General features: G+C 37.8%; 1 protein-coding gene across 1 annotated transcript in view; it reads left to right on the plus strand.

Annotated features, from left to right (window-relative positions):
• Positions 1-26,014, plus strand: part of Armh4 (armadillo like helical domain containing 4) — a 128,095-nt gene that overhangs the window by 94,336 nt on the left and 7,745 nt on the right. The window contains exons 6-7 of the mRNA XM_046461820.2: positions 18,018-18,049; positions 25,648-25,782. Of these exons, the coding sequence (XP_046317776.1) occupies positions 18,018-18,049; positions 25,648-25,782 (167 nt within the window). The remainder of the gene's footprint in view (positions 1-18,017; positions 18,050-25,647; positions 25,783-26,014) is intronic.

Genomic DNA, 26,014 nt, shown 5'->3' on the forward strand with positions numbered 1-26,014 from the left:
GTTCAATTTCTGGGTATATACCCTAAAGATTTGAAAGTCAGGTCATGAAGAGATATTTGATGCTAGTGCTTTCTGGTGGTATTATTCACAATATATTAATTTGTGGCAGCAAACCCAGTGTCCATCGATGGATGAATGAATAAGCAAAATGGAGTATATACATACAGTAAAATATTATTCAACTTTAAAAAGGGGAGGAGATACTGACATACGCTACAACATGGATATGTCTTGAAGATATTATGCTAAGTGAAATAAGGCAGTCATGAAAAGAGAAATACTGTATGATTCCACTAATATGAGATACTTGGAGTAGTCAAAATCATTGCAGCAGAGAACAGAATGGTGTTTTCCCAGGGATGGGAGAAGGGAGAATGGAGAGTTGCTGTTTAGTGAGTAAAGAGTTTCCATTTTACAAAATGGGAAAGAGTTCTGGAGATGGAAGGTGGCATGGTTAACAACATTATGAATGTGTTAATTCCACTGAACCATACACTTTTTAAAGCTGTTATGATGGTAACTTTTATGTTTTGTATGTTTTATCACAAAAAACAAATTGGAAAAAAAAGAGAGAAATGTATGTATAACTTGGCTTCTGGTTCCTCTTTTTAATTTTTGACTAGCAGTTGACTTTTTACAATTGCTCCAGAAAAGGAAACACTTTATCAGAGCACTTGCATTCTCCAGCCATCTAGCAGGCTGACTTGGCTGTGATGTTGAGCAGTGGGATTAGCTGTACAAGGAGCACAGCAGGTGGGTGGGATGTGGAGACTGAGGCATGACCAGTTGAGTATGGAATTCAGTTTTCCATTTGCAATTGGAATATGAGTGCAAATGGAATATGAGTCTACTCTTTCCCACCCAGTGACACCTATGCAGCTTCCAGGAGGGCCCACGTAATTCTTCATCCTATTTAATGTCACTTAGCACTCTTTCACTTAGGATAATATTTTCAAGGTTCATCTATGTTGTAGCATAATTGGTGGCTCATTTCTTTTTATGGCTGATTAGTGCTCTGCTGTATGTCTATGTCTATCTTTCTCTTCATCAATGGATGGAAATTTGGGTTATTTCTTCCTTTTGGCTACTGTGAATAATACTGCTATAAATATTTGGTATAAGTATTGGAGGACCTGTTCAGTTCTTTTGGGAACATGCCTAACAGTAGAATTGCTACGTTATGATAGTTTTTTTTTTTTTTTTTTTTGGAGAGAGAGAGAGAGAGAGAGAGAGAGAGAGAGAGAGAGAGAGGGAGAGAGAGAATTTTAATATTTATTTTTTAGTTTTCGGAGGACACAACATCTTTGTTTGTATGTGGTGCTGAGGATCGAACCCGGGCCGCACGCATGCCAGGCGAGCGCGCTACCGCTTGAGCCACATCCCCAGCCCCCCAGCCCAGTTTTATGTTGAACTTTTGAGGAGCTGCCAAATTATTTTCCACCGTGGTTGTATTCATTTACATTTCCACCAGCCACATATGAGTGTTCTAATTTCTCTACATCCTCACTTTGTAGTTTTTCTGTTCTTTTAAAAAATGACCCTCCTAGTGGGTGTGAAATGGTATGTCACTTTGGTTTGATTTGCATTTCTCTAATAATAGATGATGTTCAGCATGTTTTTATATACTCATTGGACATTTGTTTAAATGCAACAAGGTGGGCGAACCATGAAAATATTATGCTAAGTGAAGGAAGCCAGACATAAAAGGTTACATGTTTTATAATTTCATTTATATGACTTTTCAGGATAGATACATCCATAGAGACAGAAAGCAAGTTAGTGATTTCCAGGCACTAGGGAAAGGTGAGAGTGGAGAGTGATTGCTGGTGGGTATGGTGTTTCCTTTTGGTTTGATAAAAATATTTTGGAACTAGTTAGAAGTAATGGTTGCATAATGTTTTGAATGTGCTAAATGTCATTGATTGTACACTTTAAAATGGTCAATTTCATATTATATGAATTTTACCTCAGTAAATAAAAAATAGCTGGTTAGAAGTTTAACTTGGGTTTATAGTTCCAGCAGAGTGGTGGACTGAGTATGCATTTCTACCTCCCACTACAAACATGGAGAAATGCTGGAAAATGATAACAAAATTTTCAAATATACAAATGATCTTGAAAGGAAGTCTGTTATTGCCAGAGAGGCAGCATGAAGCCCAAGCAGTAGCCTCTTGAGCTGATGCATGGTGTCTGGGAGAGGGCACAATGGATCCAATACAGATGTTGGGATGAGGGGTGAAGTTTAACACCAACATGGGCTCAAGAGACATGGCCTTGGGCTGGTGGAGGGCAAGAGTCAGGAACTGAAACCCGTGCATGAAGAAGGCATTCTGGAAAAACTGCTCCTCAGTGAAAGGGGGTCTAGAAAAGTAACACCCAACACGCACAAAACCAGAGAAATATCAATGGAAATACCGTAAGAGAATGGAAATATCAATGGAAATACCTTCTGAGTGGGAGTGAAAAAGAGACACTGAAGCCCTAGGCTTTCCTTCATGATGCAAGGATTCCCTGCTCAGAAATGAGCATGTGATCCTGTTCCAGACAGTGAAAGTCCTGGTGGGTTCAGCACAAGCAAATTAGTAACTGTTTGGTTTGAAGTGACCCTTGTGTAATTCAGAGTGTTACAAGATATCTAAGCAAAAACCCCACCTCCATTGAAAATATAAGTTCTCAGGAAAAATTACAGATCACTCAAGAAAATAAATGTTACCGCACAAGGGAAACTAAATAAACGTAAGAAACAGGAGGGTGGCTTCTCAAGAACCTGGCAAAGTGGAAGTATGCTTGAAGTGACCAAGAAATAAGGAAATTGAAATTGTCTCTACTCCCCAGTATCAAACAGCTACTGCCGGGGAACACGTGAAAAGCTTGTTTAAGGAATTAAAATGTGGGATTATTCACCTGTTCTCTGTAGTAGTCTGGCAGGCTTTTCCCTCAGGGTCAAGCACTCAAGCAAACTTTCAGGTAATCCGTTTAGATGGCAGAAGTAGTTCTTCCCTTGAGTATTTTGTTAACTTTTTACCATGGTGACCTAAATACCTGATCAGAACAACTTAGAAGAGGAAAAGTTTATTTTGGGCTCATGGTTTCAGAGGTGCAGTCTGTGGCTGGCCAACTCCATTAATCTGGGCCTGAAGTGAGGCAGAACATCATGGCAGAAGAACATGGTGGAGAAAAGCTGCTCAGCTCATGGAATCCGGGGAGGAGAGAGGGGGAGAGAGACAGAAAGAAGAAAGGACATGCAAGGAGCCAGAGACAAGATATAATCCCCTAGGACACACCTGCAGTGAGCTACTTCCTCCAGCTGTGCCTGACCTGTCTCCAGTTACCACCCAGTACTCCATTCAAATTATTAATCCACCAAATGGATTAATCCACTGATGTTACAGATCTCATTATTGCTTGAAAGCCCAACCTGTGAACCTTTTTGTAATGAGGATCATGTTTCCAAAATATGAGATTTTTCAGGGGGACCTTTCTATATCCACACCATAACAAGTATATTGACTGTAATGCTCAGGTGTTTTTTTTTTTTGACATATTAAAAATCTGTAAACATTTAATGTAAACAACTCTATGAAGCCATAATGATTATCATATAAACAAATCCATCTCCTCCTAAAATTCTCTCCCATCGCCTTTAATATTATGATTATGTTTTGTGGTAAGAATATAAGATCTGCTTTCTTAATGAACAGAACTTAAATCTTCTCAACACACATGCATACACAATGGTAATCGTATAGGTATGTTAATGACATATTAATTGGCTTATGGCAGTCATTTCAGAATGTATACATTACATCAAAACATCAAGTGGTACACCTAAAAAATATACTTTTTAATGAATTTTAAATGTTTAATATTGTTAGCTAGAAGCACTCTGCTGTAATGGAAGTTCTTTAGAACTTATTTGTCTTTTGTAACTGAAACTTTCTACCCTCTAATCATCAATGCTCAGGTGTTCTTAGCCAAAGATTTACTTTAATTTGTCTTAAGGGTAAGCTTGATATTTGCCCATTATTTTGGGAGTGAAGACTTTTGAACAGGTAAGTGGAACTTTGGAAAACAAACTCCAAAGCTGCCTTGAAAACCACTTTAGTACTCATTCAGTGCTCCACTTCTAATTGATTTCATCTGTTGACTGTGTCAGAGCACAAGGGAAGTGGGAACTTCATGTGATTAAGTAGAATAATGTCAGAAACTCTGAATAAGGGCCACCGGCAAAAACAAGGTCACCTTTGGACAATATTTATTCTGCGTATCCAAGAACAAGGGAGAAGTTTCTATCTTCTAAGGTCTTCTTTAATTTCTTTCTTTAGCGTTCTGTAGTTTTCATTGTAGAGGTCTTTCACCTCTTTCATTAAGTTGATTCCCAAGTATTTTATTATTTTTTTTGAGGCGATGGTAAATGGGGTAGTTTCCTTATTTCCCTTTTAGAGGATTTGTCAATAAATGGGATGGGTTTAAACTAAAAAGCCTCTTCTCAGCAAAAGAAACATCAGTAAGGTAAATAGAGAGTCTACATTTTGGGAGCACATTTTTACCACAGGCACATCAGATAGAGCACTAATCTCTAGGATATATGAAGAACTAAAAAATCTTAACACCAAAAAATCAAATAACCCAATCAATAAATAGGCCAAGGAACTGAACAGACATTCTCAGAAGAGGATATACAATCAATCAACAAATATATGAAAAAGTGTTCAACATCTCTAGCAATTAGAGAAATACAAATCAAAACTACTCTAAGTTCATCTCACTCCAGTCAGAAAGGCAGTTATTGAGAATACAAACAATAAGTATTGGCGAGAATGTGGGGAAAAAGGCACACTCATACATTGTTGGTGGGACTGAAAAATGGTGCTGCCAATATGGAAAGTGGTATGGAGATTCCTTGGAGAACCACCCAGCTATCCCCCTCCTTGGTCTATATCCAAAGGACTTAAAAACAGTATACTACAGGGACACAGCCATATCAATGTTTATAGCCGCACAATTCACAATAGCTAAATTGTGGAACCAACCTAGAAGTCCTTCAGTTGATGAATGGATAGAGAAAATGTGGTGTATATACACAATGTAATTCTATACAGCATTAAAAGAGCATAATATCATGGCATTTGTAGGTAAATGAGTTGAATTGGAGAATATAATGGTAAGTGAAGTTAGCCAAACAAAAAAACCAAGTGCCGAATGTTTTCTTTTATATAAGGATGCTGATTCATAATGTGGTTAGTGGGGAGGAGCATGGAAGGATTAGATGAACTCTAGATAGAGCAGAGGGGAGGGAGGGAAATGGAAGGGGCCATGTGGGTAGGAAGGATGGTGGAATGAGATGGATATCATTACCCTAATTACATGTATGAAGACATGAATAGTGTGACTCTACTTTGTGTATAACCAGAGATATGAAAAATTGTGCTCTATATGTATAATACGAGTTGTGATGCATTCTGCTGTCATATGTAACAAATTAGAATAAGGAATATATGATTAAAAAAATAGAGTCACTAGCCTGTCTTTTCTTTACCTCAGTCCTGTGATAAGCCCTGGCTTTTATCAGTGGGAACCCCAAAATCCAGATAGGGAAGAAGGGTTTGGGGCCCCTGTCTTGAAGCTAAAGTGGTTGATCAGTTTACATAAAATTGAGAATGAGAGGGACTATCAGTAGGGCTGATGGACTTTATGGTTGCTAAATCCTCATCTGAATATGGATATGGGGTGTTTGTCTCACATGGGAGCTTTTGGGGGACACCTTACATCCAAACCATAACAATATACAGTTATTATATGTCAATTCAAATAAATAAATGAATAAATAAAAACATGTAAGCCTGAGTATTTTCTCTTTTTTCTAATGGACTGAAGATCAGGTAGTGCAAATGTGAAGTGAGATCTCCTGAGAAGGAGAATTTCAGGTTCTTGAATATCCCTCTTCTGTTCCGTGGTGAAAAGATTTGAAACCCCAATGCTCAGTAGAGCTTTCAGAATATCTTAGGCAAGTTGCATGTGATGGCATATATCTATAATCTCAGTGATGCTAAAGACTGAGGCAGGAGGATTGTAAGTTTGAGGCTAGCCTCAGCAATTTACAAGACTCTGTCTCGCAGTAAAAATGAATGAATGAATGAATGAATAAATACATAAAAGGTTGGGGATGTAGCTTAGTGGTAAAGCACCACTGGGTTAAATTCCCAGCACCCATCCTCCTCCAAAAGACAGAATCCTCTGGTAAACAGAGTAAGCAATAAGCAATGTTGTATGATTCTCTTTTGGGAAGAGATAGGAAGACACACCAAGGGATACTTCCTCTTTCATTTGTGTATCATGTTATTTCCATATGAAGTTTATGGCAGCCTTCTCATCATAAGAGTTGTGACAATATGCCTTATAGTTTGTCAGTACCAGTGGCATTAGTTAGTGATACTGGCAGGACATGCTTTTGCTTGTAAGACATTTTCTCTGCCTGTTTCTTGTAGGTGCCCAGTATCATTCTTCAGCTTGCAATAAAGACAGACATTCCTAATATTACTTGAAAGCAGAGATTAGGGTATCTGGGCTCTTTGCAACCTTTCCTGTAAATATCAGTTCAGGGCCTTCAGAATTAATTGCTTCTTGGATGCACAATTAGTGCTCACTTAGCCCTATGCAAAGAAATAGGTCGTTCTATTCATCGGCATTTTGCTGTTCTGTAATTATGTGAAGAGCAAATGATTATAGAAAGGGGTTTGGTGTGATTTTTAAAGCAGGTATATTTGGCATCATTAGAGAACAACTCACAGCTATATAAACTCAATGTTCTCTAAAAAACATGCATGTACTCTTAAAACTGGGTAGTTTTATTCTTTGGTGTGTTATGTAAGTTGGAAAAAGTTTTATTTGTTTCTTGCATTAAAAAGGTCACTTACGGTTAAATAACAAGGAAGAAAAAGAGCTGGTCTTCATTTATTTCTTGACACTGTAGAAATAGCTCTAATTGGAATTTAGTTACATATGCTTTGAACAAAGAAGTACTTCTGATACTTCATTTTTTATTTAGGCAGAATATACATCTTTCCATGGACCAAGATAAAAATCAAGTTTCCTACATTATTGAAAGATGTGATGTTGAAAATTTGATTAAAAAGACTATATTTATAACCCTTGCAAAATTGAACGTGAGCTAAATGAACCTAACTATGAAGTATATCTTACGCAATGCTACATGGAAAGGATATATTTTAAAAATACGAGTAGCTATCTATGTATGATATATCAAAGTGCATAAATACATTCTACTGTCATGTAGAATGACAAATAATTTTATTAAAACAAATAAATAATTTGTTTTAATAAAATTATTTTATTAAATTTAATAATTTTATTAAAACAAATAAAAAATTAATTAAAAAAAGAAAAAAAATATGAGTAGCCTGAAGATTTTCAGTTGGAATTAATTTAGATACATGGAGATGGCCACTACCTTGAACTTGGCCAGCATGCCTGCTTTCCTTAACTCTGTTCTTCTTTTCACTTTAATAGTTTGTATTAATGCACAAATGAATGAAATTCACTATAGGCCAGCCTGCCTATATGTTGGCAGAATTAGACTATTGTCTTGGTTTAAGTTCTCCCTAAAAGGAGTTCCTGAGACAGAGTTTGGCTGCAAGGGATTATTTGGGAAAACCAATAAAAGGGGCACCATTGAGTGGATTATTTCTGGGACTCGGTATGACTGAAGATTCTCTTGAGAATGAGGATGCCCTTCGGGAGTGAGGAAAGCTGGTGTGTTTGCCTGATGGGGTTGCCAGAGTAATGGCACCCTCAAAGATGTCTGCTTCTGCTCCCTGTAACCTACTTGTATTTCATTTCATCAATGAGATATGAAAACATCTTCATAAATACTTGAAATGAACTCTGCTGGGTTATTTCATGTAAACAGTACAGGGTTCTGCATCTCTCTATTTCTTCCTGGTCTCATCTGGCCCTTTCTCTTCTGCTTAGCCTTTACATGTAGAGATTCCTTAGGATCATGACCTTGACCGTCTGCAGTCTCACTGTGTGATGGATGATTAATTTTATGTGTCAGCTTGACTGGGCCACAGAGTACTCAGACATTTGATTAAGCATTATTCTGGGACTTTCTGTTAGGGTGTTTTTGGATAAGATTGATATTCAAATCATAAACTGGGTGAATCAGATTGCTCTCCCTAAAATAGGTGGCTCTGATACAATCTGTTGAAAGCCCAGATAGCACAAAAGTGCTGAGTAAGGGGGAATTTCTCCTGCCCAGCAGACTGCAAGCTTTTCCTGGGACCCAAACCTGTAGGGGTTTTCAGACTGAACTATACCATGGAACCTCCTGGTTCTTAGGTCTTTGGACAAGACTGGATTTAAACCATTGGTTCTCCTGGGTCTCCAGCTTGCAGATGACAGATCTTGGGATGTCTCTGCCTTCAGAATCAGGTAAGCCAATCCCTCACAACTTTCCATCCCTCTTTGTTTGTGTGTAACCTGTTGGTTTTGCTTCTCTGGAGAATCCTAGCTAATATATACTTTGCATACTAGGGAGATTGATGGAAACTTAAACCTTAGTCTTCAGCCTATGTTTCTTCATATCCACATCTAAGCCACCAACAAACACACTTATAAGGATATAGTGCAGGTTCTTTAAACTCCACATATTTGAAATAAACCTTACGATCATCTCCCTCGGAATCTGTTCCTATTTTTGTACTGTCTTCTTGTTGACAGCAGCACTATGTCTCTGACCCCATGCTCAGTATCTTCAGTGCTGTTCATCCTGAGTTTTGAGTCTCCCCAAGGATTTCTGCCATTCAATGGGTTGGTGCCCAGTGCTGATCTTGGTGCTGCAATCCTGGCAAGTAGGACTGAGTCAGAAAAATTTGTGGGCTAAAATGGACCTCAAAAATCCTGTTTATTCTCTTTGATTGAGATAGACATATAAGAGAGAGAGAGAGAGAGAGAGAGAGAGAGAGAGAGAGAGAGAGAGAGAAACAACAGAGCCAACTAACAAGATAGACACTCACATACAGCCTGAGAAAAAGGGAGGAAGAGAAAGAAAGACACAATTTGCAAGATACTGTACAGAAACAGAAGACAGGAGACATAGGCAGAAGATGACACACACCCAGAGGCAGAGAGGGGATAGGAGGGAGAAAATAATGAAAAGTCAGAGTAACAGGTTAGCCAGTGCCCCCAATTGACTTCCTATTCTAGCCCAGCTACTTTTTAGCTGGGTGATTTCAGCACTTCAGCTTCATTTTCTTTGTCAAATAGGTATAATAATACTTGTAAAAATTTTGTGAAGTGCTCAACAAATCTTAATTATTAGCTCAGAAAAATCCTGAATCTCCTCTGGCTCTTATCCCTTGCCCCCTTTGTGAAAAGGAATTTATGCATGTTTGGGATAAGTAGAGTCCATAAAACTCTGTTATTGAAAGTAAAGGAAAATTAAAAATATTATTAATAAGCAGTTTGGGATACTTGTATAATAAATCTCTTGGGCTTTCTCTCCTTTTATCTAGCTGATATTTTATATCCTTAGACCACTATGTCACCTAACTCTGGCCATGCCCCTCTCCAGCCTCTGGTAACCACTTGCTCCCCTCTGCATCTGTGAGTTCAGTTTTTTTCAGATTCCACGTATAAGTGAGGTCATGCTTTATTTCTTTCTCTGTGCCTGGCTTATTTCTCAAAATAATGTCTGCCAGGTTCTTATGTTGTTGCAAATAGCTGGAATTCCTCCTCCCCCTCTTCTTCCTCCTCCCCCTCTTCTTCCTCCTCCCCCCTTCTTCTCCCTCCTCTTCCTCCTCCCCCTTCCTCCCCTTCCTCCCCCTCCTCCCCTTCCTCTTCCTCTCCCTCCTCCCCCTCGTCTTCCTCCTCTCCCCTCCTCCCCCTCCTTCCCTCCTCTTCCTCCTTCCCTCCCCCTCTTCCTCTTCCCCTCCTTTTATTTTAAGGTGCAATGGGTTTCCTTTGTGAATATTTACCACATTTTTTTTTTATCCATTCCTCCATGGGAGATGCAGGTGAATTCCATGTGTTCGCTACTGTGAGGAATGCTGTGATGAGCAGGGCAGTGCTGGTGTCTCTTGGATGTTCTGATTTTATTTCCCTTGGATATGTACCCAGTAGTGGAACTGCTGGATCATGTGGTGGTTCTATATTTAGTCTTTGGGGATGCTCCCTACTGTTTTCCACAGTGGCCATATTGATTTATATCCCCACCAACAGTGTGCAAGGATTCCCTTTTCTCCACGTCTTCACCAACACTTTTTATCCTGGGTCTTGTTCATGACTGCCATCCTAATAGGTGTGAGGTGATATCTCATATGGTTTTAATTTGTATTACTCTGATGATGAATGCTATGGTTTGGAAGGGTTTGAGTGTGTCCCACAAGGGTTCATGGGGTGAAATTTAATCCCCATTGTGAGGTTTTCAAAAGGGGGAAACTTAATCCCATGATGGTGTCTGGAGATGGGGCCTTTGGCCGGTAAATAGGACTAACACTGTCACTGGGGTGGAGTCTCCATGATGATCCCATACTGGTAGCTTTACAAGAACAGAGAGATCAGAAGAGTCACATACGTGTGTATTCCTTGTCTCTTGCTGTGTGTTTCTTGACATGTGACATCCTGTACAACCTCAAGACTCTGCAAGCAAGAAGGCCATCACCAGACACATGCCCTTGACCGGGGATCAGAACTGTGAACCAACATAAACCTCTTTTTTTTTTTTTCCCTTTTGTAACTGGAGCATTAAAGCTACATATAATAGTGGGGTTCATTTTGACATAATCACACATGCATTGAATACAGTTTGTTTCATTTTAGTCCCCAGTATGTCCTCCCTCTCTTCCCTTCTCTCCCTGCTTCCCCCTTCTCTACTCTACATAAGCTACCAGCCTCAGACATTTTGTTATACAAACTGGTATAGTAATGGACTAATGAAATTAGTGATGTTGAACATTTTTTTTCCATATACCTGTTGGCCTATGTATGTTTTCTTTTGAGAAATGCCTATTCAGGTCTTTTGTCCATTTTTAGGTTGGGTTATTTATGTTCTTGCTCTTGAGTAGAGCTCCTTATATGTTTTAGATATTTACCCTTTACTAGATAAATGTTTTACAAATGTTTTCTCCCTTTCTCTAGATTGTCTTTTTTTACTCTGTTAGCTGTTTCTGTGGTTGTACAGAAACTTTTGGGTTTGGTATAATCTCATTGGTCTGTTTTTGCTTTTGTTACTTATGCTTTTTGGAGTCATATTTTAAAAAATCTTTCATTGCCCAGCACAATGTCATTAAGCTTTCCCCCTTTGTTTTTTATTCCAGTAGTTTTACAATTTAAGTCTTAAGTTTAAGTCTTTAAATTTTTTTATTATTTAATGTTTTTAGATATAAATAACAGTAGAGTTTATTTTGACACATAAAACATACATGGAGTAAAACCCATTCCACTTAGGATCCCGTTCTTGTGGTTGTACATGATGTGGAATTACACTGGTTGTGTATTCATATATGAGGATAGGAAATCTGTGTCTGATTCATTTTACTATTTTTCCTACTCCCATCCGCACTCCTTTCCCTTCATTTCCCTTTGTCTAAACCAATAAACTTCTTTCTATTCTTCCTCTTCCTACCCTCCCTTGTTGTGGGTTAGCATCCATGTATCAGAGAGAACATTTGGCCTTTGGTTTTTTGGGACTGGCTTATTTCACTTAGCTTGATACTTTCCACTTCCATCCATTTACTGGCAAGTGCCATAATTTCATTCTTCTTTATAGCTGAGTAATCGTCCATTGTGTATATATACCACATATTCTTTGTCCATTCATCTGTTGAAGGGCACCTAGATTGGTTCCATATCTTGGCTATTGTGAATTGAGCTGCTATAAACATAGATGTGGCTGCATCGCTACAGTATGCTGATTTTTAAGTCCTTTGGGTATAAACCAAGGAGTGGGATAACTGGGTCAAATGATTAAGTTTAAGTCTTTAACCCATTTTGAATTTTTATATAGTGTTAGAGGAGAGTCTAATTTCATTTTTCTACATGGGGATATACTGTTTTCCCAATGCCATTTTTTTTGAAGAGACTATCCTTACTCCCATTGTGTGTTCTTGGCACTTTTGTTGAAAATCAGTTGACCAAATATGTGTGGACTGTTTTATGTGCTCTCTTGTTTATCCTGTTGTCCCATGGGTCTGTTTTAATGTCACTACTATGCTGTTCTGATCACTATGAATGTAGTATATTTTGAAGTCAGATAGTGTGATCCCTCTGGGTTTGTTATTTTTGCTCAAGATTGCTTTAGTTATTCAGGGTCTTTGTATTCTTTTATGATTCTTTTTCTATGTCTGTGAACATTGTTATTGGAATTTTGATAGTGATTGCAGTGAATCTATGGATTACTTTGGGCTGTCTGAACATTATAGCAATATTAAAATTCTTCCAACCTACTAATACAGGATATCTTTCCATTTATTTGTGTCTTCTCTCATTTCTTTTAGTAAACAGAACTTTTACCTCCTAGGTTAAATTTATTCCTAAGTATTTTTAATTTTTTAATAGCTATTGTAAATGGGATTGTTCTTCTGATTTCTTTTTCAGGTAGTTTTTTTGTTACCATGTAGCAATGCTATGGATTTTTTTTTTTTAGAGAGAGAGAGAGAGAGAGAGAGAGAGAGGGAGAATTTTTAATATTTATTTTTCAGTTTTCGGCGGACACAACATCTTTGTTTGTATGTGGTGCTGAGGATCGAACCCGGGCCGCACGCATGCCAGGCGAGCGCGCTACCGCTTGAGCCACATCCCCAGCCCAATGCTATGGATTTTAAAATGTTGATTTTTTTTTATCTTGTAACTTTACTGAATCCATTTATAAGTTCTAAGGATTTTTTTTTTGGTGTGGAATTTTTGGGATTTTCTATAGATAGGATAATGTATTTTAAACTTATTATTTTCCCATTTGACTTATTTCTTTCCAAGATGCATATTTTTAATTTCTTTTTTTTTGGCCTAATTATTCTGGCTAGGACTTCCAGTACTATGTAGAATAGAAAGGGCAAGTGTGGGCACCCTCGTCTTACTCTTGCTTAATCTTAGAGGAAAAGCCTTCACTTCACCACTGAGCGTGATATTAGCTTTGGACTTGTTGAGTGTAACCTTTATCGGTGCCTACCTTTTTTTCAGTGTAACTCTCCCTACTTGAAGAAGGCCAGAGACCTCATTATATTGGTCTTTTTGAATTTGCATTAGATAGAATTTCAAGAAAGAAAATAAGCCAGAACCAGTGGGATTAGAATCTATAGCTGCGGGCTAAGAAATTAGCCAAGTGGAAAGGGCTCAATTTCTCATGTTCCTCTCTATCAGCAATCTACTACTAACTTCAGTTTGCAGAATTTTACAGAATTTTGTGAGTTTTAAAGAAATGTGTTCCTCTTAATTTAAAAATAATAAGAAATCATATGTAATTTGGCACATCCTAAAAATATAAGGGATGAAAGAAAAATCACTCATAATTCTACTACTGTTATTTAATTCAGTTAATAGTTTGAAGTGCATCATTCTAATCATACACATAACTTTTTTTTGTGTGTGTGTGCTGGGAATTTTACCCAGGACTTCACATGTACTAAGCACATACTCTACCACTGAGCCACACCCCAACCCACATAGTTTTATCTACAAACTTGGGCTCTTAATTATTTTGAAATGATTTTGTTTTCTTTTCTTGTTTTGTCATAGAAATTGATTTTTTGGGAATCACATCTATAGTATTCCTGATCAGCTTCTTCATTTTTTTTTTCTGTGCTAGGGATTGAACCCAAAGTCTCCCACATGCTAGATAAGCCCTCTGTCAGTGAGCTACATTCCCAACCCCATGATCAACTTCAAAATAATTTTATTTTCATATACTATTTCACTCTTAGACTATTTCATAGCCTAAGGTTTTGTTTCCCCTTGAGTTTTTAAACTAATCCTCTGTTGTTGGATATTGATATCATTTGTTTATATTCTCTTTCCTACTATAAAACTTGCAGTGAATATCATTTAAACAAAATTTTTCTGCATACCCATGATTGATTGTTTGAGATACATTTCTTTTATAACAGGAGCTTTAAATAAAACATATAAACTTTGTAAAAGTCTTTTATGATATTGATTGCAAATCTTCCCCTTACTTTCACATCTCTAAAAAGCTATTTCAATTTATACTCTTTTCACCCATGTGATGTTTTTTACTCTTTTTTTTAAAAAAAACACAGTTGTTGGTTCTCCTCTTTATAAATAATTGTCTTTTAATTGAACATTTTTCTTTCTGATTTTCTCTTCTTTTTTCCCCCAACTTTCTCTCTCCTTGCCTTTGCACTCCTTCATCAATTTATATTCCTTAAGTTTAAAATGATCATTTTTAAGCTTAATTTTTATTCTACCTTGCACCTTTTGCTGGAGACAGTTTACAGAATCCTTATGAAAGATATCATGATTACACAAATATTGTGAACTCACTTAAAAGCGATTAATATTGTTGAAAGAAGAAAAAATGTTTATTAAGCACTTGAGTATCCATACCATGCTGAGGACCCTGGAAGATACCTGAGAAGGGCAAGGCATGGTCCCAGGGGCCTCACATTCTTAGTTGGGGAAATACAACCAATCTTTAATCTCTAATTAGTCATTTCTCTAATCATACTCTAAGAATTGTGCTTCTCAATCTTTTTAGATCCATACCTATGAAAATACTTGCTCATTATCCTCTGTGCTTTACCCCCTCACCAGCCAAGAAGATTTTGCCTTTCTTTTCTCTATTACAAATTACAGAATTAGATCCATTGAACATCCTCTTTCAAATTACCTGGACACCTAGGAACTTCCTGTTCTGATGCGCCTTCTTGTCCCCAGTGGAGAATTACTTCCTTAGAGAATCATCCAAAGCAAGACTCCATGAAATTGACTCTAAGAAGCTGAATATGGGCAGTTTCCAGGGCAGGCCTGTTTTGATGAGCCCAGTTATCTGTGCCTCTTTTGCTCTCCTCTGGGCACCCTTGTCCTACTCTATCCCTGTAGTGAGTCAGCCTGCCCCAGCTTGGCTCCTCCACATCAGCACATGCTCACACCAGCAAGCCTGCTCTCACCTTCCCTTTATAATAACCACCCTACTCCCTGATCCCAAACATCTTTCTTGAAGTTGGGGTTCTGCCTTGAATCCCAATAGTTGTCTTTCTTGCTCTATCCCTCACTCTTTCAGTTCCTTTGTTTCTTCTTGTCATCCACTCTCATCACTGACTTGATGGCCTAACCCTTTCCTCCCTGGAATTAGGTCCCTTAATTTCTACTGACCCAGTATACAGCACAGTGCCTGGTCGAACACATTGTGCATAACAAGTATTTGTTGAATGGCTGAATGAATTGGAAATATTCTCTTGTTTTAATTTAAATATGTCTTGGGCATAACTGAGGTATATTAACATAATACTAATATGTCTTTCTTCTTTCCTTCCTGCCCTAGAATTCTTATTTTTGTTTTCCCATCATTCTGTGTCAAGTTCTGTACTAAAGTTTGCACGTTATTTTTTGATTTTCACAACAATGTTTCAAGACATCTGTTGCCATCTTCATTTCGTATATGAGGAAGCTAAGGGTCTACAGGTTCACTGGTTCCTCCAAAGTCATTCAGTGAATCAGTGGTGGGCTTCATTTCTTCATGGACCCACTCTAGGAATCACTAACCCCTGAACTCATTCTCGAGTTCCAGGGACTTGCTCCTTCTGTCCTTCCCATGACCCTGATCTTATCCTGATTGATCACCATCCTCTTTGTCTGAATCCCAGTTGTGACCTGTGGAGTTGTGAGGGAAGGAAAAGGCTGAGAGGTCTTGACAAGGACCTTTACCAGAGAGATTGAAGCCAAGAACTGGGGGAAGGGGAAGAGCCAAAGTTTCGTCCACATTTTCAAACTGAGAGAGGGCAAGAGTGATGTTAGCACCCAAAGAAATGGGTAGTAGAGAAGTCTTGCTCCTGGATTGTTAAGTCAGGCTTGAATTTCAGTGACTATTCACTGGGTAACTGTTATGATTTGGTATGAGGTGTCCCCCAAGAGCTCGTGTGTTAATACAGGACTATTCAGAGGTAAAATTATTAGATTGAAAGCTGTAACCTGATCAATTTGAATGGTCTGACTGGGGTAACTGTAGGCAGGTGGGTATGGCTGGAGGAGGTAGGTCCCTGGGGGCGTGCCCTAGGAGGGTGCATCTTCCTTGTGGCCCCTTCCCACCTCTCTCTCTCTACTTCCTTGCTGCCTTGAGAAGACAGCTCTCTCTGCTACGCCCTTCCCCCATGATGTTCTGCCTCACCTTGGGCCCAGAGCAATGGAGTCTGCCGCATATAGAATGAGACCTCTGATTCCAGGAGTTAAAATAAATTTTTCCTCTTTTCAGTTGTTCTTGTCAGGTATTTAATCACAGCAATGAAAAACTGTGGATGAATCTCTTAGCTTCTCTCAGCCTCAGTTTCCCCTTCTTTTCCCTGAGCATAGTCTTATCTGATTCTCATGCTTGTCAGTTTGCTGGTCAAATGATGCGATATACGTGACGTGCTTTGTAAGGTACAAAGCCATATACACGAGTCAGCTGCCGTAAGTAGTGTCAGATGTGTTATTACTGGAGTCACATTGTAAATAGAGATGCCAGCTTCTTCAGTTGAGTATATCTATGCCAGGGCCAGCAAATGATGATCCATGGGCAACTCTAGCTTGTCTACTGTTTTATATGGTTGGTGAGCAAAGAGAGCTTTTTACATTTTAATATGGTTGAGAAAAACCAAAGAAAAATGTTCATGACAGATAAAAATTACATGAAATTTGAATTTCATTATCTATAAATAAAGTTTACTGGAACATAGCCAGACCCATTTATTTATATAACATCTATGTCTGCTTTCATACTACAGCAACAGAACTGAGTAGTTGTGACAGACGATATGCACATAAAACCTAAGGTATTTACTATCTGGTTCTATAAGGAAAGGTCCCAGAGATGAAAGAAAGTTCAAGGAAATCTGAAAAAATTTTAAACTAAATTCTCTTTCTTGATAATAAAGGTAAAAATGAAGATGTGTTTGTCTTTTTTCTCTTTTTTGGTGCTTTAAAAATGAATCCTCACTAATAAAAATATTTCAAAAAATGAATATTTATTCAGTGTTGGAACATTATTTTAATATTGAAGGCAATTAAGTTTAAAAGGTTTCCACCTCAAACCACCCTTAACATGGCTGTTTCAACACATCTTTATTTTGATCGGTGCTTCTTTCTACTCTTGGCATATTTTGTAATTATGATCCATATCGTAATTATGATCTATGTATAATTTCATAGTTGATGCAGTCCTTTCCAGTTGGCTTTCATAAATATTACTTGATTATTATTCTTATTAGTCATAGTGGTTATGTTGCTATAGCATGGTACAGTTCACAAGCTGCATGTGTTTCAGAAATACTTCTTGTTCTTGCCTTTGATCAGATTCTTGCATCTTCAACTGCGACTGCAGTTTTGACTCTTTGGAGCCACAGCCAGGCCACCCTGGTTGCCCCATATCTTCTGTTCTCTGACATTGATCCAAGTGCCACATTATCTTAGAGCTTAAAAACAAAGAAAGATAAGAAATAAGGCTAAAGGAAAAATGTCAGAGAAAAAAGTGAATGTGATACTGTAAAGGTGACTTCCTTTCTTTTTCTCCAGACATCCCCAAACTCAAAGTAGTCATTAATATTAGAAAAACTATTTAGCAAGCAAAAATCATTGTTCACTTAGTAATGACTGAAGGGTTGTTTTCTCTGCTGTATTTCTGAATAAGTAGGCATAAAAATAAGACCATTATTGTCATTATGTTACTATTGTTGACATATTGTATTTTAGACCCCAAATCCCTTCAGTGTGTCCAATTAACTGAATATTATGAAATCTAAGTAAAAGACAGCTAGTAACATTTTATTCTCTTATTTTTTTCCTAGTGAGAAGCTGGATGGAGAAACTAAAAGATAAGGTAAGAAAAATCTCTTCTTTCTTTGGACTTATCTTGAAGGGCACAAGGTTTTGTGAAACAAAATATCTGAGAGCTTCCTTATTTGATTCCAGAGATACAAGGCCTCCTCCAGGTGCCCAGCAGGAAAGACCCTTCCTTCAGTTTCCTTCCTGTAGAACCCAGGAGACACCTTAGTCTTTGAAGGTGGCTTTATAAGGGATAAGAATATACCTTAGTTTGTATGTTCAGCTGAAAAATATTCTTGACATATCCAGGTAGAGTTTCTTCTAGGGAGTTTCAGCAGTGTAATCCAATTCGGTTTGGCCTTTACTGTCCCAGTGTGACGTGACAAGAATCTACACTATGTGTGTAGTTTATTATAGTGCTGCTCCTCATCAAGTGTTAATAAGCTGACCTGTCTGGATGGCCAACTATGGAAAAATATTTTCCTATTTTGTATCAATTCTGCTGACATGGAGATTGACAATATTAACTTCTTTCCAGGTTCATATTTTCATTTTCTTTTGATTTTCAATGCTCTCCAAGTTTTCACTTTTGATTACTTCTTAATTTTAAACTGGAATTGCTCATAAAAATATTGATAGAGTCTTGAATTCCTTGGTGTAAGCCTCTGTCAGATTCTATTATCATAGCCTAGCTCAGACTTAACTGGGGGTTTTGGTTAAATGGAAATCTTTACAATATCAGATATTGAGTTACCTCCAGTTCTCTAGTCTCAATAGGTTTTCATTTGTGGCATTTCATATATTTTTATTATTTGGATCATTTTCCCATATTTAAATTATACTATTTATTTTGCTATACTCAATGTTAAAGGAGAAAAAATATTCAGTTGCGATTAAAATGATATAACTAGGTTAATTCTCACTATTATGTTTCTGTTTTTCAGTATAATTTACATATACATAGCTGAGACTGTTACGTGTTTGTTTATGTTAAAAATGATGTTGAAAACTTTAAGGCTGCTGAGGTCAGGGGGGACCAGTTTGGTATTTGTAATGGATCCCAGTTGTACAGACTGAGCATGATTTGGGTGAAGAAAAATTCAAAAGTGTAGAATTGGATATATTTATATTGGTAGCACTTCTTATTATTGTTCAGGGGGAAATATGATTCAAAGACTAGTAAACAGGCTAGGAATCCAAATACCATTTTTTTTTCTATAGAAAATATCCCTCTGAGCTATAAAAAAGGACAAAAAATTGTCTTAAGAAATTAATTTGGCTGGGCGCAGTGGTGTATGCCTATAATCCAGTGACTCAGGAAGCTGAGTCAGGGGGATTGCAAGCTCATAGCCAGTCTCAGCAACTTAGCAAGGCTCTAAGTGAGTTAGTGAGACCCTGTCTCAAAATAAAAAAATAAAAATAAAATTTAAAAAGGGCTGGGGATGTGGCTTAGTGTTAAGTACCTCTAGATTCAATTCCTGAGTATGGCGGCGGGGGTAGGGACCAACCAAACAAAAACAAAAACAAAACAAACAACCAAGAAATTAATTTTGGTATGTGACCCATATGAAATTTGATATTGCAAAATTTAATACCTGCGTGTGTGTGTGTATTTAACACTACCTTTAAAAATCTGTGCAACTTTAGAGAAAGTTTCTATTGTTTCTTCCTATGAACCCTTTATTCTTATCTTGACTCAAAAGACTGGCACTTTCTTGCTGACCCTTTCCATCAAGAGAAACAATTTGATATGTGGCCCCTTGTTTTCTGGCTTATTTTGAAGTTTCTCCAGCCCTCTTCAATTTCTTCTCTAGCATTTATTTATTATGTCTTAATTTAAAAAATTGGAAGAAGAAAACTTAAGCCTCCAACAATGGTGATCATATTTAATGTCTATGTCTTTGTCTTTTTATTTCTTTTTGGATGGACTCATTCTGATCTTCCCCATATCCCTCTGTCCTCCATACTTGAAATATTTATTGCTCATCTGATGTGTCCATTCATATGTATATACAATGTATGCATCTCCTTCCTCCCTTCTTCATCTACCATCTATAAAAGTCTTGTTAGTCATCATCTTCAGAATTTGAGGGCATAACTATTGTCTCTTTAATGAAAGTCTCAGAATCCCTTAGAACTGAATTCTAAACTACATATTTAACTTGGCTCTTCAGCCAAGCCAGGACACCCTCTTGGTTAAGCTTTATCAATTGTTCCAGTATTGATTCTCTATTAGTTAACTGGGCTCTAGAAAGGGTGGTGTTTTCAAAAGTTCTGAATTGCCCCTTTTGTTGTTGTTTAGTCTTTCCATATTAGTTAGGACTTAGATCAGCTATGAGTGAGGACAACCCCCAAGGACAACAGCTTAGCCAAGATAGATGTTTGTTTCTTATTTATTAATCTGGAGATAATAATCAAAGGTTAATTTGGATTGACATAGCGACAGGGACTCAAGCTGCTGCCGTCTGATGCTCCACTGTTTCTGACCTTCATTCCCAAGGTCACCTTATGTTCTTGGGTGGCAGTTCTAATTTGGCTATGTACATATTCTAGCTAGAAATAAAAAGAAAAAAGGGAGGTTAACAATACTACTTCTTTTTTTTTGAACCGGGGATTGAACTCAGGTGTACTCGACCACTAAGCCATATCCCCAGCCTTGTTTTGTATTTTATTAGATATAAGGTCTCACTGAGTTACTTAATGCCTCGATTTTGCTGAGGCTGGCTTTGAACTCTTGATCTCCTACCTCATCCTCCTGAGCTGCTGGGATTACAGGTGGGTACCACTGAACCCAACTTACTTCTTCCTCTTAAAAGGACAAATTAAGGCTCTCTGTCATTCTTAAAGGATGGTGGATAAAGGGTCTTCCTCCGTTTAAAAATTTATATTACAAAGTTTTTACATTAAAATAACATGCTTATGGGACTGGGGTTGTGGCTCAGTGGTAGAGTGCTTGCCTAGCATGTGTGAGGCACTGGGTTCGATTCTCAGCACCACATATAAATAAATGAATAAAATAAAGTTCCATCAACATCCAAAAATATTTAAAAAATAACATGCTTATTTTAGAAATTTTAAGAGAAGTAAAAAAGCAAGAAGGAAAATAAAAGAGAATACTACTTTAAGATGATCATTATTTATTAACATTTTGCTATATTCCTCCAGACATTTTTAAATGCATTTGTGTGTGTGTTCTTTTTACAACATGCTGTACACACATATACATAATCTTTATAGTTTTAACTTGCAATGAGTTCATTGTATATATCCCATGCAATCAAGTATTTCTGACTACATCATTAGTGACAGATGTGCTTTATTGCACAGTGAGAATGAACCACAGTTGATGTAACCAGTCTCAGTAGGAAACACTGACAGTGAAGTAAATGCTGTATTTTTCAGCATTTCAGGAAAATAGAGCCCTATGGTTACAAATTAGGGTATGAGCATTGAGGGCCAGAATTCAATGAGTCTAAATTCACCAGAACATCAGTCTTTTTTTTTTTTTTTAGTGGATCTGGAACATTCTAGAATGTACAAATAAGCATTGTTCTCTTTAGAAGAGTTACTTCTACACAAGGCTATCTAAACCAAAACAAAACACTAGCCCCAGTGCTTCTGGTGTCAAGAGGGAAACCCTAATCCAGTTCCCACAATACCACCAAAAATGTCCCTTGATAATAGAAAGAAGTGGTTGACATTTATTTGTGTATCAGGCTAAAAAATTTGCACGGGAATTGAGGCCAACCCTTCCAATGTCTTTATTTCCTTCAGCAACATCTTGTCTCTAGATGGAATTCAGCTCCCTCTTAAAAGAACATGTCTTGGAATTTTCCCAAGCCATGAACATATCTTCTTGGTGAAGTTTATCACCTGGCCATACCAAGCTTCATGGAAGCCAAGGAACAGTGTCTTTATTTTGTACCAAGTCCCAAATTGGAAACCTTATAGGGATAGAAGAAGAAAAATGGACATTGAGGGACAATAACACTCAATAACCTTAACCTTTTGGGTTAAATATCCAAGTTAATGATGCTTGTTAGACAAATCTTACCTTGGCTACCTATTGATATATCTTTTCAACATATAAGTGGCATTTTCCAAACTGAAGTCGCAGTATCTATTTTAATTGTGTAATAAATATCAGCCCTGTTGTGGATGTCACCAAGACCGTTCTGTTTCTTCTAGCTTTAGAAAGGCATTCAGAAGATGAACGGCCCAGATGAGACTTCAGAGCAGTGATTCTCCCGTGTGGTCTGGACCAGTGGCATCAGCATCATGTGGGAGCTTGTTAGATAAGCAAATTATCAGACCCACCCTAGACCCTCTGCGTCAGAAATCCTGGGAATAGGGCCCAACAATCTGTGTTTTAGCAAGTCTGACAGGTGACGCTACTGCATGCTCAAGTTGGAGAACCACAGTTGCATCCAAATCCTAAGGGCACTGTCCCAATCTAGCAGGCTAGACACAGTACCATGTGTCATCTGGTTTTCTTAGAGCTTTCTTGACAATGGAAATTCCCCAACAAATCTATTTGCCTAAGAAGGGAGGATGCTTTTCTCATAAACTTCAAATAGAAACCCCAAATCCCAAAGCCAAATAAATAAAAACAAGTATTTCTAGTCATATTTTGACTATAATCTACTTAAAAAAATTTTAAACTTTATTTGGAAATAATTTAAAATTTGTGGGCAAGCTATAAGAGGAAGAATAGTACAAAGAACATCCCTACCACCGTTTATTTAGGTGCACCTATTGTTGATATTTTCCCCATTTGATTTGTCACCTGTGGCACCCACACCCTTTTTGTGAACCATTTAAGGACAAGTTACTTATATCATGATCTATTTACTATTAAATACCTCAGTTCCTAAGAATAGAAATACTTTGTTAGTCAATCTTAGCACAGTTATTAGCTTCATTCCCTGTATCAGTGATATAGTACTCTTATGTCATCTGACATCTACATTTCAGTTTTTTCAATAGATCCTAAATGCCTGTATGAAAGCATTTTTTCTCCTCTAGTACAAGATTTAGTCTTGGATTATATAACATATTTCATTGTCATGTTTCTTTAGTTTTCTTTCATCTGAAACATTTTGTAGACATATTTTATCTTTGATGATTCTGGTATTTTAAAAGAACAGTCATTTTAAAAAAAAAAAATAGAATATTCTTCATTTTAGGTTTGTTGGCTGTTTCCTTGTGATTAGATTCAGGTGATGCCTTCTTGGTTGAAATAATCCTTCAGTGGAATTGCATCCCTCTCAGGGTGTCATTTCTGGAGTCACATACACATCCAATAATTTTGAACAAGCAGAAGGTACTAGTCACAATTTATAACTTAAAACATGTGTATATGCCATCTTATTAATTTTCATTTTTTAAAGAAATAAGAGGCAATTCTAAAAGAAGAGCTTGCTTCCTCTTATTACTCAGTTTTCAAAAAACATTTGAATTATATTTGAAGACAATGGATTGCTTTGCTTCCATCTTGTAATTTTCTTGTCATTTGAAAGCAAGGCAGATGTTACCGGAAAAGAAAAAAAAAAAGAAAAAGAAAGGAAGGAGTACAAAAAAGAGAGATTCAGTGAATTCTTGTGGAATCTGCATGATTTAAAACTCTAGAAACAAGAAGTCCAAATGTGTCAATAAGAATAAGGAGTGGTGTGTTTTGGAGTGTTCAGGTTGGTGGAGTGGGGTTAAGTTCCATAGCTGGTGGAGACCCATGCAGGGGTTGCTCAAGTTGACCTTCCAAAAGGCCGAATATCGTTCATAGCTCTGAAAAGTCTAGTCGACTGGGTTTCTCACATTTATGGTGAGAGCACCCCAATTTTTCTTTTGTCCAGTGTTTTCCTACATGGAAAATTACAGAGTGTTTTAAATAAGCCTTAAGCAGATCTGGAAGAATTTTGGAAAAAGTTTGGGCTTCTACAAAGCATATTAATTTGTTGAAAAACTGACTGGGCTTTGTTTCTTGAGGAAAGATACTTAGTATGCTGATGAAAAAATGCTATTGTTCTCAAATTAATGGAAAAATTTCCATATTTTGTCCTAACTTAAGACTTTGAAAGGCAGAACCAGTGAGGGAGTTGGCTGAGCACAAGAAGAGGTGCTTGTCTACCTTGGATTTGTAGCTAGAAATGTTAGGAAAGGGCCCCAATGGCACAGACCAGTCCTTTAGGAAATTTTTTTTCTGTGCATCTCTGTTTTTTGCTTATACTGAAAGATAATAAAAATAGTTTGTGCTATATTAAAAATTAAAGAAATAGTCAGATAATTGAATAGATCCCCCTCCTCCACATAAGACTTACCTAAAGTACTTTTTATAGTTTAAAAAAAATTTTTTTTGGGGGGGTACCATGGGTTGAACTCAGGGGCACTCAATCACTGAGCCTCATCCCCAGCCCTATATTGTATTTTATTTAGAGACAGGGTCTCACTGAGTTATGTAATGCCTTGCTGAGTTGCTGATGCTGGCTTTGAGCTCCAGATCTCTTGCCTTAGCCTCTGGAGCTGTTGGGATTATAGGCATATTCCACTGTGCCCTGCAAAAAAATTTACATATTTTGTTTAGATAAGTTTCTAGGGAGACAACCCTACATCTGGGTTTTCCCCTGAAGGCTCTCTAGGTTAGTACATACCCGTAGCCCGTGGGCGTTTTATTTGCCATCATGCAGGGGTCCTGTGTATTATGATGGGCTTTCCCTGAGCGTGGGTGGATCCTGAGCTATTTACTCAAGCCCAGGGATATATGGGGATCTCTCTGCTCTTTTAGAACCAAAGTGTCTAGAGTAACTCTTGATGGTCTTGGGACATGCATAGGTTTGATACCTCCAGGATCTTTTGGAGGTGTCAAGGCTGTTGGTAGGGATCTTTGTGCCCCTTCTGCCAGTGCCTTTCTCTGGGGCTGGGAACACTCAGAATTCTCCCCCCACCCTTGGCATCAGTCTTGTCCACTGAGCAGATTATCCCATTCATAGAAGTGAATCCATCCATCTTATGTACATGCTTTCTCCTCGACCCTTTTTGCCTTTTCTGTAACATCTCACACCCCTCCTATCTCGGCAGGCTCTTTTCTTCCCTGTTGTTTCTAGCCACTCTCACATTCTGCTCACTCACAAGCACTTTGAGCTTTCCTTTCTTGCTGTAATGCAGAAGGGAGGGAGGGAGGGAGGGAGAGAGAGAGAGAAAGAATATCGTTGCTGCCAAGGCTCTTCTTTTACCCTCCAAGGAACACAGTATTCCAGAGGACACTCCAACCCCCTTGAAGCTCCACTCAGGCTGTTTCCAATTTATAGCATTTTAATAGTCCTGGCATTCTCAGAAGCTCCCTTTATCCATCTTTAATACAAATTATATTTCTGTCATTTCTGTTGACAAATGTGCATAAGCACGTGGCTGGAGGGGCCACTAGATCTGGCCGACTGATTTCAATACTTCACTTCTAAGTATTTGAAATATCCCAAAATAGTCATACCTCTCTCTGTTGCCTTCTCTTTAGAAAGCACTTTTTTTCCCTTAGATTCTGTCTTATTTGATAACAGAGCAGAGAACTCAAAGCCTCTAAAATCCTGCTGCCATCAGCAGAAATGAGGAACCCAGGGCTGTGGTCTGTTCAGCATCCTAATGTGTGTTTCCTTTTCTATGCAGGCTGGCTACATGTCTGGGATGCTGGTTCCTGTAGGAGTGGGGATAGCTGGAGCCTTGTTCATCTTGGGGGCACTCTACAGCATTAAGGTTATGAATCGCCAAAGGAGAAATGGCTTCAAAAGGCATAAAAGAAAGGTATGGAACCAACGAGAGCAAAACCTAATCAGTTTCAGAACATTCTTTGCTTACCTAATTTGCTTAATAAAGCACATAGGGTTTAATGGTGCACGAACGGTGTTGACGTGCCCAGTGGTTTGGATTAGCTGCTGCAGCTGCTGCCTCGCTTCATTGGTTAGTGTGTCTTTTAAAGTGGGCCTGTTTCTCAGCTTTGTTCTGTGGCAGAGAGAGTTTAATGTGTTTCTGTTTT

This window comes from Marmota monax, unplaced genomic scaffold (assembly GCF_021218885.2).
Source record: "Marmota monax isolate L192 unplaced genomic scaffold, Marmota_monax_Labrador192_F-V1.1 WCK01_AAM20220418_F8-fsc00001, whole genome shotgun sequence".
NCBI classification, from domain to species: domain Eukaryota; kingdom Metazoa; phylum Chordata; class Mammalia; order Rodentia; family Sciuridae; genus Marmota; species Marmota monax.